Here is a 21,212-nt window from a genome sequence, read left to right as displayed (position 1 = left end):
AGATATTAAGCAGCTCCAAAGAGTGGATCTAGTCCTGTGGGAGTCTAGCGGAGACACAAAACTGCTGAATGTTTTGTGTCTACATCAGATCTCTGATGTAGAGATCTAACCAGTGGTTTCCTCCTATGCTGGAAGAAATACTGGCACATAAAACGATGGTTTCATCTCTGTATAAAGTTTCTGGCAGTTTGTGTTCAAACAGTTCTTGAAACGTTCTATGAGCTCTGCTCTACTCTGTTCTACTCAAGGGTCCTCTAGCTGTTATTCTTGAATTTCAGGGGGTCGGACCAGATGACCCCTTGCCTTGGGTCCCTTTCAAGGCTACAGTTCTGTGGTCCTATGCCCTACCTGGTTAGTGCCCCATGCACTTTGCGTAGGTGAATAGGTTCGCCAACCGCAAGCCTGTGAGAGGAAGACATCAAGGCTTCTGGTGATGAAGAGTTAACAATGGGCTTTGCTCACATTTCAAAATATTTTCCTTTGCAGGCCAACAGCACATTTATTTTTTCTGACGCACGAGAGCTTGCCTGTGCAGCAAAGATGAGACCAGGCCAAGTGGGTGTTCGTTTAGCATAAGCTTAGAAATTTCACCACTTCCTCTGCAGATAGGCCTGCATGAAAACGTGTCTGTTTCTAAAGAGCGGCACTAACCTCTTTGAATTATTTCTGCGTCCCCCGCTTAAAATCCACAGGGTTTACAAGAATCGTATGCAGAGAGTTTATTTGCAGCCAGAAGGTCAAGGCAGTGGGAAGTTTGAACTGCTAATGGTTATTATATTTATAGAGAGGTCATCCCTTGGGGCCACTGACCTTCCTGAAACTTGCACTACAACATGTGGTAGATGAAAACATGCCCTCCAACGCCGAGGATCTTGCATGCGCTGGGCCTGTTTTCTCAGGGAATTGTCACAGCTGCTGGTATATGGAGCAAATCTTTAGATTGCAGCGTTCCTCAAGCTGGTGCTCCCCAGATGTTTTGGCTGATGCATGGAGCTGTAGTAGAAAACATCTGGAAGGGTGCCACATTGGGAAAGGTGCTTTAGAGCATATTCCCCAGGCCTCTCCCCACCTGATAAGCTGTTTCACTTTATTTACTAATTTCATGAAATGTATACACCGCTTGATTGTGTGTGGGGGCAGGCGGGGGGGGGGGGGAACCACACATACACAAAGCAGTTTTCAAGAATGATAAAGCAACAAAACGATCTATAAGAAAAATTAACAGCAACAATTCAAGACCTTCCAAAACAATGGACTAAAAGCACATTAAAACTCACAACAACTTTCTAAATACAGTTGTAATGAACGAAAATCTGTCCTTATTCCCTTATGGGGGGCACAAGAGTTTTTTTTTCCACAGTGGTACCTCGGAAGTCAAATGGAATTTGTTCCGGAAGTCCGTTCGACTTCCAAAATGTTCGGAAACCAAGACATGGCTTCTGATTGACTGCAGCAAGCTCCTGCAGCCAATCACAAGCCGCGTCAGATGTTCAGGTTCCAAAGAACGTTTGCAAACCGGAACACTCACTTCTGGGTTTGCAGAGTTCGGGAGCTAAAACGTTAGACTCACAAGATGTTTGGGATCCAAGGTATGACAGTAGCTAGGTAGGCTTGTCTAAATAAAAATGTTTTTAGCAGGCATCTGCCTGATATTAATCGGCAGAGAGTTCCAAAGTGCAGATGCCGCCACACTTAAAGATCGGCTCTTGCAAATGCAGAGCGAGTATTCTGAGACCTCCCATCCTTGCCTCATGGTCCACGTGCAGCCTGGCGACGTCAACCTTTGCTTTATCTTCTATCAGTAGTAAATTGGTGTTTTGTGTGCATTGCAGGCCTGGCCCCCATATGCCTCGGAGTGAGAAAGAAGTGAAAATAAAACTGTCAGTGTCATGATGCCATTATAAAAATCTATGCTGCAACCATGCTTGGAAAACTCTGTACAGTTCTGGCCGCCTCACCTCCAAGCAGATATTGCAGGGTTGGAAAAGGGCAGCCAAAATGATCAAGGGGGTGGAGCAGCTCCCCTACGATTAAAGCTTGCAGCATTTGGGACTTTGAAGTTTTGAGCTGGAGAGGTTTTCTCCCTCTCTCAGAACACTAGAACTCATGGACAACCAAGGAAGCCAAATGCTGGAAGATGCATGACAGATAAAAGGTAGCCTTGCCAACAAAGCTATGGTTTTCCCAGTAGTGATGTATGGAAGTGAGAGCTGGACCATAAAGAAGGCCGATTGCCGAAGAATTGATGCTTTTAAATTCTGGTGCTGGAGGAGACTCTTGAGAGTCCCATGGACTGCAAGAAGATCAAACCGATCCATTCTGAAGGAAATCAGCCCTGAGGGCTCACTGGAAGGACAGATCCTGAAGCTGAGGCTCCAAGACTTTGGCCACCTCGTGAGAAGAGAAGACTCCCTGGAAAAGACCCTGATGTTGGGAAAGATGGAAGGCACAAGGAGAAGGGGACGACAGAGGATGAGATGGTTGGATAGTGTTCTCGAAGCTACAAACATGAGTTTGACCAAACTGCGGGAGGCAGTGGGAGACAGGAGTGCCTGGCGTGCTCTGGTCCATGGGGTCACAAAGAGTCGGACACGACTAAACAACAGCAACAGCCATGTTGGTCTGCCGTAGTAAAAAAAAAATTAAAAAATCCTTCCAGTAGCACCTTAGAGACCAACTAAGTTTGTTATTGGTTTGTTCTGATATCAGGAATCACAAGACAGAGAAACCAGTAGGAGAACACTTCAGTCTCCCAGGAGATTCTATACAAGATCTCCAAGTAGCTGTCTTATTATAAAAGAATTTCAGAAATAGACTGGAAAGAGAAGTTGCTGAGTTGCAACTTATTACCAAACTTAAAACCTTGGAGAGACCTGGTCTGAATAGAGACATTGGATTCTTATCTCATTATACATGATAAAGCTATTTTTAGCCATCTCACCCCTTGCTTTTTCCTGTAAGACCAATTGCAGTCGTTGACAGTCGTCAACAGGTTTACCACACCTATCAGCCAATCACCCATTCCCACCACCCTTCTGAGTAATACCCCTCCCCACCCTCTCACTATATTTAAGGGTCTGGTGACTTCTGTTTCAGTGTACAGTGGTACCTCGGGTTATATATGCTTCAGGTTACAGACGCTTCAGGTTACAGACTCCGCTAACCCAGAAGTAGTACCTTGGGTTAAGAACTTTGCTTCAGGATGAGAACAGAAATTGCGTGGCAGTGGCAGCAGGAGGCCCCATTAGCTAAAGTGGTGCTTCAGGTTAAGAACAGTTTCAGGTTAAGAACAGACCTCCGGAACGAATTAAGTACTTAACCCGAGGTACCACTGTATCTGAAGAAGTATCCATGCACAAGAAAGCTCATACCAATAACATAATGGCTACAGGGGCCATTTTGAGAATAGGATGCTGGACTAGATGAGACACTGGCCTGATCCAGAAGTCTCTTCTGATGCTGCTATTGATGGCCATAAAAAGCGCCACCAGGTCTTCCAACTTGCAGAACCTGCCCCATCCGAATTTGGACATTCAGAATTTGGGCGTAGGTTGGGGGGGTGTAGGCTGTCTTCTAGGCGGTGCTATCATCTGCAGCAGCTGGTGAAGCTTGTGAAAATTTGACTTATCACGTGTAAAAACGCGGTGCGATATTTATTTCAGCCCTCTTGACACAACGTGCCGATGACGGGAACTGGGGAGGAGGGAATTTGGCTGTGCAAGCCCCTGCTGGCTGGCTTGTTGCTGCACCCAGAGAGATATTTTCCACAGCTGGAATGGAGGGGGGGGCATCGGGTTCATTTCTTATTAAAGAAACTAGGACACACGTGAGAGAATTTGGCATCTGCTCCCCTGAGCATGAGTTGTTGCTAATTTTCCTCTTCCCTGGCAACCTTCGGAAATTCCTTTTTTAAAAATGAAATGAAATAGGGTGCCCCCCCCTTTTTTTTGCTTCTGGTTCACTCTTTCCTCTTCCACCTCCATTTTATTCCCCCCGCCTTGCCTTTTGAGCCCAGTTGACACAGCATTGTGGGCGACATCATCAACCAGGTGGAGCCCATGCCTCGTGCCTTCACTTCTGACCTCTGCACAGAATGTCGGAACATCAGAACCGAGCTTGTGCATGGCGAACTGGCCTCCTGGGAAGGAGATAGGGCTGTGAATCTGGCTGCGTCTGCTGTCCCAGTGCTGTCGTTGCACTGAGGTAAGCAACACCCTTCAGTACATTTGTATGTGAGGGTTTGGAAACTTGGGGAGCGCAAAACAGGAAGCTTGAGTGTCACCAGGACCTTGGCAGGGAGTCAAGAGCATTGTGGAAAAGTTGCAGGCTCCCATGTTATCGCACGAGTGTTGCTCACGTCTTCCTCTCTCTCATGCGTAAGGCCTCATAAGGAGCTGAACAGAAGACCTGGCCTACCACACATGAGGCAGAATGAGTGGACTATTCTGTTTCAAATGTCAGGGAGGGGCACTGATTCTGAATGTGCTCTCATATCAACAAGAACTCCCTGGCAGTGAAAAATGCGTTTTGGAGAAAGGGGTTCCAGCCTAGCCAATTCCCTGTTGTGCTAGTTCTTTTCTTAAAAAACCATGGGGAGCTTTTCAGCCCAGAGAGAACACAGTGGTACCTCTGGATACAAACGGGATCCGTTCCAGAGCCCCGTTCGCATCCTGAAGTAAACGCAACCCGTGTCTGTGTGGGTCATGATCCGCCGCTTCTGCACATGCTTGTGGCGTCGTTTTGACCGTCTGTGCATGCGCGAGCGGCGAAACCCAGAAGTAACGCGTTCTGTTACTTCTGGGTCGCCGCGGAGCGCAACCCGAAAGCGCTCAACCTGAAGCAACTTCGACCCGAGGTATGACTGTATTCACAAATGTGATTTTGCACCTCCACCTCACATTCGGAAGTGTGCCAGTCAGTTCCTCAACCTCAGCACTCCAGCGCCACATAACAACACCAGAAGAGCCTGCTGGGTCAGGCCAATCGCCCATCTAGTCCAGCACCCTGTTCTCACAGTGGAAAACCAGAGGCCTGTGGGAAAACTGCAAGGAGGACGTGAGCACCAGAGCATTCTCCCCTCCTGAGATTTCCAGCACCTGATATTCAAAAGCCTTGTTGCCATCAGTGTCCTCCATGAATTTGTCTAATCATCTTCTAAAGTCATTGGTGGGAGAGAGTTCCATAGTTTAACCATGCACTGCACAGAGAAGTCGTTTTTCAGCCCATGAGTTCTAGTGCCATGAGAGGAGAAAAATTTAATGCACATTCTCCATGCCATGCATCATTTTATAAACTTCTGTCATGTCACCTCTTACTCATCTTTTCTCTAAACTTACAAGTCTCAATGCTGCGACCGTTCTTCATCAGGGAGCATTACAGCATTAGTCAGTGAGTCGTTTTATTAGCTAGAGAGCAATAGCATTCGCTAGAGAGTCATAGCCAGGCATAGGCAAACTCAGCCCTCCAGACGTTTTTGGGGACTACAATTCCCATCATCCCTGACCAATGGTCCTGTTAGCTAGGGATCATGGGAGTTGTAGTCCCAAAACATCTGGAGGGCCGAGTTTGCCTATGCCTGGTCGTAGCATTAGAGAGGGAAGGAAAGTGATTCAAAGAATCATTATGTCTTTGAAAATGTGGAATCGTGGAGTTGGAGGGGACCTAAAGAATCATCTAGTCCAACCCACTGCAATGCATGTAAGGACGATTTCTTAGCAGTTTCTATATTCTGGGTCTGTCACTATCAGTGAAGACTTGGAATCATAGGGGACCACCCCTCCACAGCCATGGCTCGATTATTTTCAAAACATTAACCTCAGGGACCAGTTTATTTGCTCCGAGTGAAATGGCTTGCCTTTTCTTTTGCAGGCATATTCAGAACAAGACCTGGAAGGGCCTCTTGACAATGGGTCCAAGTCCTCACTGCACTCTTCACATGACAGCAAATATGCGCCAAACCTGGAGATATCAGGTGCCTTAAGTCCAGTGCAGCGATTCAGAGAATGACGACTATAGACGCAAGAAGTTAGCAAGGCCCGTTCTGACACATATTAGTTGCAAGCAGCACTGCTTCCCTTCTGCTGCGGTTTGCCTTCCATTTAAAACTACTCTAGCCTTGCTGTCCACGGTGGCCAAATTTAACATATGATTATTTAATTAATGGCAATGTTATTGTGTCCCTCCACATCATTCATTTCAAAGCAAAGGAAATATCAGGGGAAAGGGGGGTGGGATGAACATTGTGAATGATGTATCATTTGGAGTATTGTAAACAAAATCTGCCCTTCTTCCCTTATGTGAGTTCCCTATCGGTAGGAGAAAATAACAGAGGCCAACCAGAGAATATTGAGAAGCAAAGTAGCTAGTAAGCCTGATCATTATTAAAGCTGTTGCAACCGGGTGCTCCCCTCACACGCAAGAGGGAGGAGGAGGACCCAGAACAAAGGTGTGCCTGCCCTTATATAGACATTTTAAATTCCCTGCCCTGGAGCTCACGACCTCCCCTCCATACCCTCCATACATCATACATACATCACAGAAAAGGCTGTCTACAACAGAAATTTGTTTTTTTTTAAAAAAATTAATATTTATTAAAGTTTTAAAGGTTACAGAAAGAAAAAGCAAAAAACACCATTTTAAACAGAAACAATACAACACATCTCAATAAAGAAGAAACAAGAATGAGAAAAAAAAGAAAAAACAAGAAAAAATAAAATCCATTTAAAAAGCAAAAAAGAAGAATACGGCGCATCTTTCCATAACTTATCTTTCATTAGCTTATTTCCTTGACCTCCTCACACCTCCCTTTTTTGTATTCTAGTTCGATTATCTGTTTCAGCAAATCCTTTCCATCTTTTCAAATTTTTGTCCTGTAATTTATCTTAATATAATGTATCTTTACTTTCCCTCCTTTCACCAATTAACAGTCAGTTTTTCCCAAATCCTTTATAACATTTCTGCTAAAGCCACGTAAGATCATTCCAACATCCTTCTAACATTCATTAATTTTGCAATGTTTCTGTAAATAGTCTTTAAATTTCTTCCAATCTTCCTCCACCGACTCTTCTCCCTGGTCTCTGATTCTGCCAGTCATTTCCGCCAGTTCCATGTAGTCCATCACCTTCATCTGCCATTCTTCCTGGGTAGGTAGAACTTGTGTCTTCCAGTACTTTGCAATAAGTATTCTTGCTGCTGTTGTAGCATACATAAAGAAAGTTCTATCCTTCTTTGGCACCAATTGGCCGACCATGCCCAGGAGAAAGGCCTCTGGTTTCTTCAGAAAGGTATATTTAAATACCTTTTTCATTTCATTATAGATCATCTCCCAGAAAGTCTTAATCCTTGGGCATGTCCACCAAAGGTGAAAGAATGTACCTTCAGTCTCTTTACATTTCCAACATTTATTATCGGGCAAATGGTAGATTTTTGCAAGCTTGACTGGTTGTCTACAACAGAAATTTGAATGTTGTTGTTGTTCTTGTCTGCCAGGTTATCTGATAATGCTTTACCTGATTGCCTTTCTTGGTAGTCTGCCCATTCCTTTGAGATGGTGATTACCTAATTCCTGAGATAATGGAAAGCTTCCCTCACCCCCTCCCTCCTTGCAGAGAAAACATTTGGTCAGTTTGGGAGTCAAAATGGTTTCAGGGCGGTCTTCCTGTGTTGCTCCAGATGTGTGGTCCACATATCTATTTACATGCTTGGTTGGTACATTTATGAACATTTATTTTGTATATATAAGACCTTAAATTTTTTATTACAGGAGACTGGAAAAAAGAGACTGGCTCATATTCCTTTGCCTGAATGCTGTTTCCAAGGACAAATGAACACATGAACTGGGACAATTTTTGCTTCTGTGACTGGACTGATCAGAGCAGAATTATCCACCATACCTAATGAAGACATTTCCAGGTTCAAGGGCATCTGCAGGGAGCTGGGAGAGAACTCTTCTTGAAACCCTGCTGCCAGCCAGTTGTACACAATACTGAGCTAAGTGGACCCAAGGGTCTGACGCTGGATAGGGCAGCTTCCGATGTTCCTATGACTCCTTGTTCTTCTAGTTCGATAATGAATTATAAGGCTAGTTAAGTTGCCTTTTAGGGTTTCCCTGAAGTTCCCCGTTTCCCTTCTCTTCAGATCTGCCCTCCTGTTGCTTCAGGTGATGGTCCCACCACATAGCACGCACTAGAGCAGGGGTCAGCAAACTTTTTCAGCAGGGGGCCGGTCCACTGTCCCTCAGACCTTGTGGGGGGCTGGACTATATTTTGAAAAAAATAAATAAATGAACGAATTCCTATGCCCCACAAATAACCCAGAGATGCATTTTAAATAAATGGACACATTCTACTCATGTAAAAACATGCTGATTCCTGGACCGTCCGTGGGCCGGATTCAGCCCCCGGGCGTTAGGTTGCCCTGGGTTAGAGTATCACAGGGTCTAAAGTTTAGGCTGCGATTCTGGCACTTTGGTCAGTGCAAACTTGCAGCCGTGCTCCTTTTGTCCCTTTTGACTCTGCCTGAGCTGTGGTGGTGGTGGTGACAGCTCAGGAAATGGATCCCACAATAAAATCTGTGCAAGTAGCGATTGAGAAGACTCTAATCTCTGCAGAGATAAGGAGTTGCTACAGCAAACGACAACATGAGCCCGAAAGTGATGGATGCTGGGAATGTTTGGTGACTGTTGTTCTTCAGCTCCTGGGCTTGTGGCTTTCAGAGGCCCTGCTCTGAAAGCTCCTCATTTAACTCAGCACGGAGCTTTTCAACACCATCTGGGGCTCACGCCTTGCTTAACCTCATCAGATTGAGGGCCAAGGGTGGCTGTGCTGGAAGCTGCAGAGAGCAAATATTGACAATATTATTATTTGTAAAGGTATGGCTGTTTTTGGGTCAAGGTGCTCTCCAAGACATTTTGGTGCTTGAGGTGAATACATTTGAAATCACACAAATGCACAGAATATGTTTTCAACAACCTCTGCTTTAACCTTGCACTCTCCCTTCTCCCGTTGGTGTTGAAGGTGCTGTCACCTTGGTATCGGGTAGCTTAAATTTTCTCTGTATGGGGTTCACAAAGACCCCCCCCCCAGTGGTTTAAGGGTTGGCCTCATTTCAGGGTCTTGTTATAAGAATTTTTAGGGGATATATATATATAATAAATGTACCAAGCAAACACATATATAAATATATAAACCACATGTCTGAAACCCATAGGAAAAGTTCTAAAGCCATTTTGACTCAGTCACCTCAAATATTTCTCTACAAGGTCAAAGGAAATGCAGAAACCTCCCCATTGTCTGTGTCCTCACAAATCCTGCCTTAAGGGGACATTTAAGGTGTGAATAGGGTGAGACTGTGACCTGGCTCAGGAATTAAGTTACAACAGGATGGCCAGGCTCCCCAGATAATCCAGTCACGTGACCATTAACAGGTAACCTGGCAGACAGGGTAAAAACAGCGCACTCAGATTTCTGTTGTAGATCGCCTTTTCTGTGATGTATGAATGATGTATCTGGGGGTGGACTTGGGCTACACCCCTTCTGTGATGTATGTATTATGTTTCTGGGGGTGGTCTTGGACTCCAGGGCGGGCAATTTAAAATGTCTATATAAGGGTGGGCACACCTTTGTTCTGGGTCGCCCCCTCTCTCCTGTGTGTGGGTGGAGCACCGCGTTGCATCAGCTTTAATAAAGGTCAGGCTTACTAACTGCTTTGCTTCTCAAAATTCTCTGGTTGGCCTCTGTTATTTTCTCCTACTGATAGAGAACCTACAAAAGGACTCTATATAGGCTCTTGGGTACCCCATAAGGGAAAGGAGCAGTTATTTTTACTTATATCAGTCTGTTCCCCTGCAATGGGAGAGATCCCTGGAGATTCATCATATCTTTGTAATCTGCACACTGAGTTTGTGAGAACAGTTGGCACCAGCCTGCTAAACAGCATCACCTCCCCCCAGACAAACAATATTCTATGGAGACACCCCCCCCCAAGCATAACAAGCAGGAAAAATCCCAGTTTAAGGCCGGCTACAAAAATCAGTGTTCTCTTTCCAGTGGGCTTTCTTTGTTTTGCCACATAGCTATCTAGAGTGAGACCACTAGGCTCAGGAAGCTTCCAGATGGCCTTTGTAATGAACATTCACCCTGATTTGTTTGCATGGAGATTACATGACAGCTGCATACACCTCAACTGTCCCGATTTAAGCAGGACATCCCGTTTTTGAGAGCCATGCTCTTGCACGAGTCGCCTGGCTCCCACGAGATTGCAGCCCCGAAAGATGTGTGTTTGGGGGAAGGCGCTCTCACGTGACTCGTACAGGGGTGTGGCCCCCAAAGACACGTGTCCGAGTTTTACTCTGGGACGTGTTGGCGGGTGTTCAGTTGGTTATTTAATGACTCTGATTTGCAAGGAGGCTAGGCTATGTTGTAGGGACACGGGTGGCGCTGTGGGTTAAACCACAAAGCCTAGGACTTGCCGATCAGAAGGTCAGCAGTTCAAATCCACACTATGGGGTGAGCTCCCATTGCTCTGTCACAGCTCCTGCCAACCTAGCAGTTCGAAAGCACGTCAAAGTGCAAGTAGATAAATAGGTACCACTCCAGCGGGAAGGTAAACGGTGTTTCCGTGCGCTGCTCTGGTTCGCCAGAAGTGGCTTAGTCATGCTGGCCACATGACCCGGAAGCTGTCTGCAGACAAACACCAGCTCCCTTGGCCAGTAAAGCGAGATGAGCGCTGCAGCCCTAGAGTCGGTCATGACTGGACCTAATGGTCAGGGATCCCTTTACCTTTACCTTTAGGCTATGTTGTATCAAAGCAAGTGCCAACCCATCCTTTCCACTGGTCACAACAAGTCTAGTGTTTCAGGGAGGTGGGTTTGTTATACAGGATTTCCAGATCAACTAGAATTGGAAACAAAGAATTGTAGAGTTGGAAGGTACCCAAAGAGACGTCTAGTAGTCCATCTAGCAGGAATCACAGCTAAATTGCACAACCTGAGTTTGCTGGTAGGCAACTGAATCTCATCTGAACGTAGGGACAGTGTCCTCAAACAGTACCTCCTAAAATTGCTCATTCAGATAGCATCTCATAACAATAAGTTCTCATCAGTGAAATATCATCAGCCAATCTGCTGCTACCTTTGAGCTAGCAGCCAACTTAAAGACCACCGATTCTTCCTTGACACACTAGGGTAGCATTTCTGGTTTTTCACAACACCCCTATAAACTCACATTTAATGGCACGTGACATTTGAGGTGCCCAAATGAACGTTTAAATGAAAGTATAGTTTTCCCTTCCCTCACCAGACTTCACTGGAGTTTTCCCACCATTTTATTGTCACTCCTTTGTGTCCCCCGCCCCCGATGGTTATGCAGGTGCCCCTTAGTTTTGCCCAAGTCTCAGGTGCTTAACTGCTTATCTAGAGACAAGTTTCAGTAGCTAGCCCTGCTGTGCTGGTCATAAAGGACAAAACTGGCTTTTTCAAGAAGAATAACCCAACGCAGTAACTTAGGGCATAGACTCTATCCTATCAAAAGAGAGTTTCAGCTTCCAATTGGCATCAAAAGGCAATAAGAGCTGCAAGGCTATGATTGTAGGAGACAGAGTTGCTTGGGAAAGTTGGACCAGCTCCATTGCAAAGAGTGAAGAGTTATCCGTAGCCTAATGGGTAAGAGAATGAGCTTTTTAAAGAGGATGTATACATTTAATTATCTCCTATAAGCAGGGATGGCTCACCTATGGCCCTCCAGATGTTTGCTGAACTACAGTTCCCATCATCCCCATACCATTTGCCATCCTGGCTGGGGCTGATGGGAACTGTAGTTCAAAATACCTGGAGAGCCCAAAGTTCCATAAGATTGCTCTATGCAGCAACATCTGGCTCCTCTTTTAATATTTTTCAGAACTCTGGGCAACTGTAAGCATATGTTGGTGATCTACCTGAAGGCAGTCTGGGGAGGGGGCAGGTGTCAAACTATTGCCATATTCAACTAAAGAAGTAGTAGTCGAGTTTCTAGCTTTCTCCAGTCATTGGCTAAGATGGTTGGTTGATGTTAAAGACACCGTAGAAGCTGTTCAGCCAGCGGTTTTGAAGCTAAGTTTGTAAGGCATGGTCATCAAGGACTGTATGGAGGAAAAGGCTTGTTGTGGCCAATGGATGAACACGAGAACCCAAGAACATAAGACGCACCTGCTGGATCAGACCAATGACCACATCTAGTCCAGCACTCTGTTTTTATGGTGGCCAACCAGTTGCCCCAATGGAAGCCAGTAAGCAGGATTTGAGCACAAGATACAATGGATCCATTGGATACAATGCACCCTTTATTAGCAAATTAAGACATGGCACTCCAAAGCTTGCCATGGTTCACTTCTCTTTGGATATATAGGTCTGCTGAGGCTGCTTATGGCTACCTTGTTTCCTTGCCTGCTATAACTTGGGCTGCTGCCATCAGTTCTTTCCTGGCCAGCTATTTTTACCAGGAAAAGGGAAGAGGCATTGCAGATACACCCAACTCAGCATAGCCTGGGGGAATTTGTGGAGTAAACATTATGGTTTGTAGACTGATAGGCAGGTCTTCCAGGCAGGGCCGGAATACGATGGTGGCGGTGTTATGAGAGAGAAAAACTGCTCCTTTTCCCTTATGGGGTACCCAAGAGCCCATATAGAGTCCTTTTGTAGGTTCTCTATCGGTAGGAGAAAATAACAGAGACCAACCAGAGAATATTGAAAAGCAAAGCAGCTAGTAAGCCTGATCTTTATTAAAGCTGTTGCAACAGGGTGCTCTCCCCCCCCCCACAAGGGGTGGGACAGGACCCAGAACAAAGGTGTGCCCACCCTTATATAGACTTTTTAAATTGCCCACCCTCAAACTCCAGACCACCCCCAGAAACATCATACATACATCACAGGGGGCGGTCTAAAAGAGAATCCTGAGTTTGTTGTTTATCTCCTGTCTGCCAGGTTACCTGACTGCATTACCTGGGTTTTGGCCACTCTTTTGTTATGATAACTCATCAATTCCTGAATCCAGGTCACAGGTCACAGGCTCACCCTATTCACATCTTAAATGTGCCCTTAATGCAGGATTTGTGAGCACAGAGACAATGGAGAGATTTCCCCTTTCCTTCGACCTTGCAGAGAAATATTTGAGGTCATTTGAGGAGAGAGAAAATGGTTCCAGGACTTTTCTGTGGGTTTCAGACATGTGGTTCATATATTTATGTATGTGTTCGCTTGGTACATTTATGAACATCTATTTTATATATATAAGACCTTAAAATTCTTATAACAGCAGGTTCTCAGAGTTTGTGATATGTACCAGGTGTTCTCCATGGATCTCATATCTGTCCCTTGTGTTCAAGGACTTTGGGCTAGCAAAAAAGAAAGGGAAAGAAGCGACTGCATACTATATGCCACTATATTTTGTATTACACCGAGAAATTAAAAAAAGAGACAAATTATATATTTACAAAAGAAAACAAGCGAGAAAATCCATAACACTTTTTTTTTGCCGTTATTAGCGTCAAAATCCAAGTATGATTCAATGCACAGGATTGTCCACGTGTGTATTACATACAGAACAAAAATAGAAGATTTTGTATTCTACATTATATTACAACAGTCAATAAATATATCAATAAATAACGGCTGCATGGATGTAGGTTAAGCTGGTTTGAGTTAGTCCTTGACGCTGTCTTTGGTGTTGATTCCCGTGAAGAGTCAAGAGTCCATTCTCTTAAAGGGAAGGCCTGTTATCTCATCCAGGGAATACAGCCTTGCCTTAAAAGTGTAAAACAAAGGCTGGAGACAGTACAGTAGGTTGCAGCCGAGGGCAGCGCACTCAGCGTCAATTACACTTTCCAAAGAATCTGACAAATTCCCAGCTTAGTATAAATAAAGCACCAGGCCTATTGTTTCTCAGCTCCAACACCTTCTTATCGCAATGATTTGTTGGAGGGCGAGTGGCGGAAACATGACATGTGACTCGAGAGAGCACCGTCTTGTGAATTGACAGCTTCATAAAGGCAAAGACCCTCTCTTTGTCCGCAGAGATATTCCATTCTGACACGAAGCACAGTATAATTTCCCCTCTCCGTAGAATCTCAACAAGCATGCAAAGAGCATTGGGTCTTGCGGGAGGGGTGGGGGGGACAAATTCCAAGTCACCAGTATTTTCTTGGTCTATTTCTGTTGACAGTCACGGAGCAGGTCATTAATGCAAGAGGAGAATATAGTTCTTGGCAGGTGCAACAGGCACCAAATTTTGAATTGCCAGCATTTATGCAATTGGAATCAGGTATGTCTGTCTTAGGATAAAGCCCCACCAAACTGGTTATGCACAATGATCTTTCAAAGGAGAGGGTAGCGAAGTATTGCACCTTTCAAAAGTTGTGTAGGGTTGTACCATGTGTTCTATAATCTGAGTTTGTAACTGGACTCTCTTATGTATGCTTACTTGAAGTTCTGTTCTGCTTTTAAATGATTAAAAACTAGGTTAAACAAAGTTGTGCAGAAAAGGGGACTTTGGTCAGTGCATCATCTCTACATGTCAATCATATCAGAATTACCTCATTGTCTGTAACTACTGGAGATGCACAAACACCCAACCCAAGAGTCATGGCTCTGGAACAACCTTCCCTCTGGTGGAGTAGGCCCAAAGCCTTAGTAAAGCTGAAGGTAAAGGGACCCCTGACCATTAGGTCCAGTCGTGGCCGACTCTGGGGTTGCGGTGCTCATCCCGCTTTTATTTGCCAAGGGAGCCGGCATACAGCTTCCAGGTCATATGGCCAGCATGACTAGGCTGCTTCTGGTGAACCAGAGCAGTGCATGGAAACACCGTTTACCTTCCCGCCGGAGTGGTACCTATTTATCTACTTGCACTTTGACGTGCTTTCGAACTGCTAGGTTGGCAGGAGCTGGGACCGAGCGTGCTGCACAATTTGTATCTGAGGCAATTTCTAGTGACATGGGGGTGGGGGCTAGATCTGTGCACATCAACATTACCGATACTGTGTCCAGCAATTTTAATTTCTTCTGAATGCATCATATAACCATCCGATTGATTGAGTTCGTTCTCAGAAATATATTTAAAAATAACATCCTTTGTGTGTACAGTATACTGCAAATCCTGATTTGGACACAAAAAGGGGGAATTGAAATGGTTCTCAGTGGCCAGATTTGGGGGGGTTAGTTCACACAGTCAGCAGAAACGACTGCGAGGCATTTTATTTTGTGGGGGAGAATTGAACCATGGACAGTTTGAAGTGGTATAATCTGGCATAAGGGGAGAGAATTAACACTGGATTCTGCTGATTGTGTAAACTGACTCTTGAGTAAAGTGAAGAGGCACAATCCTGCTTTCTCCAAGCCAACCGTGAAAACAAAAAATACACCCCCTCTAATCTGTTGCCCATTTCCTTTGTCTCTAATTATCTGTACATGCCTCATTAAATAAGCTTATTAAGTCTGTACAAATCAAAACTGTACAAATATACAGATGAAACAATTAAATAATCTGAGGAGGACCCAAAGCCCTGTGGGTGGGGAGTGTCCTTCTACTATCTGCACCCGCACTCTGAGACAGCCATGCCTTCGTAGTTGAGCTTGTAGGTGACAACCCCATTATCTAAGAAGAGTAAGGAGATGGGATCCAGCTTGGTAGGTACACAACAAGCTGGAGAAGCTTTCTGGGGATCATTCAAGTGAATCAAAGTCCGGGCCTTGGCATGAGTGGTCGTGAGGTGATCGTCCAAAGGGAAGGAGCAAGCTCCCCTGCACTGAGAGGCGTCATAGCCTGGAGGTGCAATGATCCAGGAATCCCAGCCAATCTCCTTGAAATCCACATAGAGCGAAGTCTTTTTGCAGCTGCTCCCCTTGGCGTTCCTCCTTATCCGGGATGTGGAGTCGTAGATGATGTTGGATCTGATCTGCAGGAGTTTCTCCTTTCTGGGGCTGGTATGGAAATCATTCATGTCCAGGTCCTGCAAATCTTGCTCGTGCTCTATTATCTCATTCAGTTCGTGCTTCTCCTCTTTCTTGGCATGGCTTCGGTCGTCGGAAAACACAATGAGTAAAGGCTCATGTTTGGTCTCCGAATCGATGTCGATATCTGCTTTCCCTCCTCCGACGGCCTCCTCTCCCCCTCGGCTCTCAATCTGCACCTCCAGCTGATGAGTGGTGGAGTCTGAGTGATGCCACCTCCTGATGGCCTCCGTGACCTCAAACGTTTTCCATTCATTGTCGGTGCTGTAAATGTGCCGGGATGCCAGAACTTTCATTCTCCTCTCCTCTTCCTCCTCCCCTCTTCCACGGTCATTCTCGAGCACTTCCAGAATGGTGACTTTCCTGCTGAGACCATTGTAGAACATCCTGTCCTCCTGCACCAGAGTGTAGAGCCTCAATTCCGCCATTGTTATTTTCTCGTGGTGTGGAATGGAGACGTTGAAGAGAAGAGGGTACCTCCGTATTCCATTGAAGTGGATGGGCTGTGGAATCTGCTCTGAAAATTAAAAGCAATCAGATGTTACCCTTCTTCCCTATATGGCCATGCTCACCAACGAAAGGGCGTCTATGCCTAGCAATGGGTCCCAAACCTTTTCAGGGCCTTGTCCCCTTGGTTCCATAAACTCCTCCCCAGTGACCCCTGCCTCACCCTATAAAAAGCATGATTCAGAATAGCAATGTGCATGGCCTACAGAAGATAACAATAGAATAAAATTCAAAACAATAACAGTTAATTGCACATTTATTCAAAATCCAATTAAAATGATTTAGTTTAATTAATTCAACGAAATGGATGAACTTGATCCAGTGATTCTAGGTTTTCAAAGTCTGATCATCTGCCTCTTAGTACCCCTCCCACTGCCTGCCCCACCCCCAGGAGGTGGTACCACCCATTTTGTGAACCACAGGGCTAGAGGGGACTTCTACGCAACCAGATTGACTCCAGATTGACTATGACCCAAGAATCCTGAATATTGTAGTTTTGGGAGAGTTCAGGGGATCTTTTCTAAAAGACCCCCATGGAAATTTAATGCTGAGCTTAATCTGATTGACTTGGTGGTCAAAGGAGAAGTGAGTAAGGCAAACGCGAAACTAGAGGAAGGGGAAATCTTTATACATTTCTGTCTCACATATTGTCAAATGTAGCCAGAATTGTTTGGAGAGCTTCTACAGGAGGCTCTTACAAGAAAGAGGTAGGAAATATTCACTTGGTGAAATTTTGAAATTCAGGAAAGCAAGATAAATGTGGCAGGCCTGATGAGGCCCACAGGACAGAGCCTTCCTTTGCATTTGCTAGAGTCACCGCGAGGGTTTGCTTGCTGGTGAAGTTCATCTTGACAGCTCTAAAGTTGAGAAATGTGTGTTTAAAATCTAACGGAGTTTACTTGAAGACGGTCTGGGCTTTCATATGTGCAAGAGTGCATTAGTAATCTCTTTTAATCGATGTCTGGAGAGGGTGGTAGTGTTAGTCTACTGCAGTGAAAATGAGAAAGAGTCCTGTAGCTTTTCAAGGTCCGTATAGTAAAAGCTATGGTTTTCTCAGTAGTGATGTATGGAAGTGAGAGCTGGACCATCAAGAAGGCTGATCGCCAAAGAATTGCTGCTTTTGAATTCTGGTGCTGGAGGAGACTCTTGAGAGTCCCACGGACTGCAAGAAGATCAAACCTCTCCATTCTGAAGGAAATCAGCCCTGAGTGCTCACTGGAAGGACAGATTGTGAAGCTGAGGCTCCAGTACTTTGGCCACCTCATGAGAAGAGAAGACTCCCTGGAAAAGACCCTGATGCTGGGAAAGATGGAGGGCACAAGGAGAAGGGGACGACAGAGGACGAGATGGTTGGACAGTGTTCTTGAAGCTACCAGCATGAGTTTGGCCAAACTGCGGGAGGCAGTGGAAGACAGAAGTGCCTGGCGTGCTCTGGTCCAGGGGGTCACGAAGAGTCGGACACGACTAAACGACTAAACAACAACAACAACAAAGCTTTTCAAGACTCACAGATTCATGATGGCCTCGTTAGACACAGCTGCTGAAGTGGACTCTTCTCTATGAAAGCTGGTGCAGACTTTTAAAGTTCTACTTGGCTCCTGCCTCTGAACAGTTAGCAGTGCCATAATTTGCAAGTTAGTTAAGATGGAGCGTTAGAGCGTAAAGCAAGTCAGCCGTGATCCGTGACTAAGCTAGCCCTTTGGCTTAAGTGACTTTCGAATTGGAATGTTAAAATGATCTTAGTTAGCGTTATTGGCAAAAATTCTGCTTCTCCAAATCAGAAGCACATCATGAAAGTGGGACACACCCATCTCGTTTTAAGAATGCATTACTTGGCATGGCTTTTGTGATCAGGTCCACCACCCTGATTCAGGAAAAGGTTGCACTTTGCAGGCAGGCTATGAGACCGATTTATACAGGGAACGTTTCACACCAACACCAAGTTTTAAAAGGAAATAATGTCCCTATCTGCATTCACCCTTCCCCACATATCAATTAATGCAGACTGCTGGGTTTGGGTTGCATTGACTTCAGAATTTCTAAATGGAGAATTTTGGTTCATCCTGAGTCCTTCCCCATAGCTGACAACAGGACTGCCAGCGTCTAAGCTACATTCATGGAAACAACATTCCAGAACACGATTCAAAGGAAACTGAAGGAGCTCAGTAAGTGCCATTGTGTCTACATTTCCCGAATCTCAGTTTATAAGATGCTGATTATGAAAACAGAAAGGAAAAAGCATGCCACTCTCAAAAAAGTATAGCTGAGAGCTATGTGGACATTGAACATCTTTTGCATTCACACAAAATCTGAAAACTTGCAAAAGCCCCCCATATTTTTAGTTGGTTGAAGGCTGCAACCCTGCCCATTTATTTGGGAGTAAGCTCTATCAAATCCAATAGGATTTGCTTCTGATCTCACTGATTCTTTAGAGTTTTGGAAAAACCTTCTAGGTAGAAGGAAATATTTTTATTGCATCAATTTTTGGGGTGGGAAGCTGAGTATCTAGGAGGAAGCAGAGTATCCCTTTGAATGGATAGTCCTATTCATCCAGCCCTCCAGATGTTGGTGGCTGCCACTTCCATAAGCTTCAGTCAGCACAGTCAATGTTCAGGGATCCAGTTGTCCAACAACATCTGGAGTGCACTATGTGGCACATCTGATGACCAAGTTACCCATGTAAATACCAATGGCATGTAGCTCATGTGCCACTAATACATTGTGTTATATATATTTATATAGAAAATGAGCATAATAATTGATGAAAGATTTTGTTATCAAAAGCAATATACAAACAACATATGCAATCCCCCTGAAAGTTCTCTGACACAATATCCACTGAAATCAGTGGGAGCTGAGTGGGATCGCAGTAGTGTGTTTGCGCAACAGCTCATGCAGAGGAAATGCTAAGCAAATTACTTCTGTTGTGCTTACTTCTAGGAACATAGGAAGCTGTTGGTCCTTCTTGCTCAATATTGTCAACAATCCAAAGTTTTAGGCAGGGAATATTCCCAGCCCTACCCACGAGGTCCCGGGGATTAAACCTAGCTCCTTCTGCATGTGAAAAAGATGACCCGACACTGAAAAACCACTGAGCTACCAAAGAAGGCAACCATGACTATCTTCAAAGGAGCATTTTAAGTAAGACTTGGGCAGGGGGAGGAGATTTTCCATTTAGATCTCAAAATTAGTAGTCACTTTTTCAAAAAGCATCCCTGATAGACATTTAAAAACCAGGTGTGCCATGCACTTGAAAATCCAGCAAATGGTTCAAATGGCTTGCAGTCATTTGTCAAACAGCTGGGCAGATAAGGTGTGTGGTCAACCAGCTTGACACTTGCTTAGCTGAATCACTTTGCTAATAAATCACCCATCAAACGTCCCCTCTTCATCCTAACTGCAACACCTAATAGGCTTGTTTCAGAGACCTTACCTTCATTTTTGAAGCTTCTGATGATGTTGGCTGATGGCATGGAGGTCTTATCAGTGGCAAACCTGTTAAAGAGCTCTAGCATGTATTCCGGAGGGTCCACCTTGGCTGCCGTCTCTTGCAGGGGGATGTCGGAGATGTTGAGCGCCTTCAGCAACTCGTTCTGCAAAGTCTGAAGCAAGGCATCCTGTTCGTCAAAGAACGGCCTGTCTTCCTCCAGGAGAGGCATGTCTAGGCTCATGATGGGACTACCGTTTGCAAGGTGCACCAGAATGGAGACGGCTGCCCACAGCTGAAAGCCTGCGGGTTCCATGGCCTCGTTCTAGCTGGCCACAAGACTCGACAAAAGCGTTGCTCTGGTGCCGCCTATTTTATCCCCCTGCAAATGGGTATCAACGTCTTGTGTCACTGACGGTTGACAAGTTTGGAAGTTGGAGCTTGTGATCCAACTCTCTCTCTTTCTCTCGCTGGCTCTTGTTTTCACACCCCCATCCAGGTCCCAGTAATTGGATAGAGCTGGCGGTGCCTCCGATACAAGCCCTTCGCTCTCTTATCTCTTCCAATGTAAGCTTGTTCACCAGATTTCGGTTGCTATCTCACAATCCTCCTTCCTCTTAATGAGCATTTTGTAAACATTCCACATTGGGATGCTATGAAATAGTGCAATTCCCCCTTGCTTTTTTTCTGCATGGGACCTGACTCCCCCCTCCGCCCCTTGCCACTGCTAACTTCTTTGGACCCAGCTGACCATTTTGAAACCAAGTCTCTTTGCTTTGTTGCAATTTCAGCTAAACATGCGCATGGCATAGGAGTATCCATGGTCCATGCTATAACCAAGTTTCTGCGAATCCAGAGTAGACCTCTGAAAAGCGGCAAGTAAACGTTTGCTCCAAGGGGAGACTGAAAAACGCTCAGGAGTTGGAAGTAAAAGCTTAGGGCAAATGATGGTTTGGAAGACTGTTTCAATGTACAAGAAGCATATGGACATGAGAAGAGCCTGCTGGAAGATGGCTATCATATCTCTTCTTAGTCTCCTCTTCTAGATCCCTCAACCATTCTTCATATGGCTTGGTTTCCAGACCCTTGATCATCTTGGTCACCCTCCTGTGCACACCTTCCAGCTTGTCAATGTCCTTCTTAAACCAGAGTGCCGAACGTAATGGCAACATCATATTGACTGTCTAACAATTCTGCACCAACTCCATATTGCATGTGATTGGCGAATTCAGTCACTATCGGTGAAAAGATGAAACTATTCCTCCCTTGGAGGAAGCCTGTTGTGTCACTGCATGAGTCCCT

The 21,212-nt window shown here is 45.1% G+C and overlaps 1 protein-coding gene and 1 long non-coding RNA gene across 2 annotated transcripts; one reads left to right on the top strand and one right to left on the bottom strand.

Moving 5' to 3' along the window:
* Positions 1 to 3,937: 3,937 nt before the first annotated feature.
* Positions 3,938 to 8,287, top strand: LOC310769953. The gene is made up of 2 exons (XR_014551886.1): positions 3,938 to 4,203; positions 7,763 to 8,287. It is a non-coding gene; the product is annotated as an uncharacterized lncRNA (long non-coding RNA).
* Positions 8,288 to 12,718: 4,431 nt separating this feature from the next.
* BMP10 (bone morphogenetic protein 10) lies at positions 12,719 to 20,691 on the bottom strand. The gene is made up of 2 exons (XM_083625936.1): positions 19,917 to 20,691; positions 12,719 to 16,493 (listed from the first exon to the last, which is right to left on the bottom strand). The coding sequence occupies exons 1-2, from the start codon at positions 20,224 to 20,226 to the stop codon at positions 15,553 to 15,555; spliced, it is 1,251 nt and encodes a 416-aa protein (XP_083482062.1). The 5' UTR covers positions 20,227 to 20,691; the 3' UTR covers positions 12,719 to 15,552.
* Positions 20,692 to 21,212: the final 521 nt, after the last annotated feature.

This window comes from Podarcis filfolensis (assembly GCF_964270895.1).
Source record: "Podarcis filfolensis genome assembly, chromosome: 8".
In the NCBI taxonomy this organism is placed as follows: domain Eukaryota; kingdom Metazoa; phylum Chordata; class Lepidosauria; order Squamata; family Lacertidae; genus Podarcis; species Podarcis filfolensis.
The sequence above is the reverse complement of the archived record's forward strand: the minus strand, read 5'-3'. Positions and strand labels throughout refer to the sequence as shown.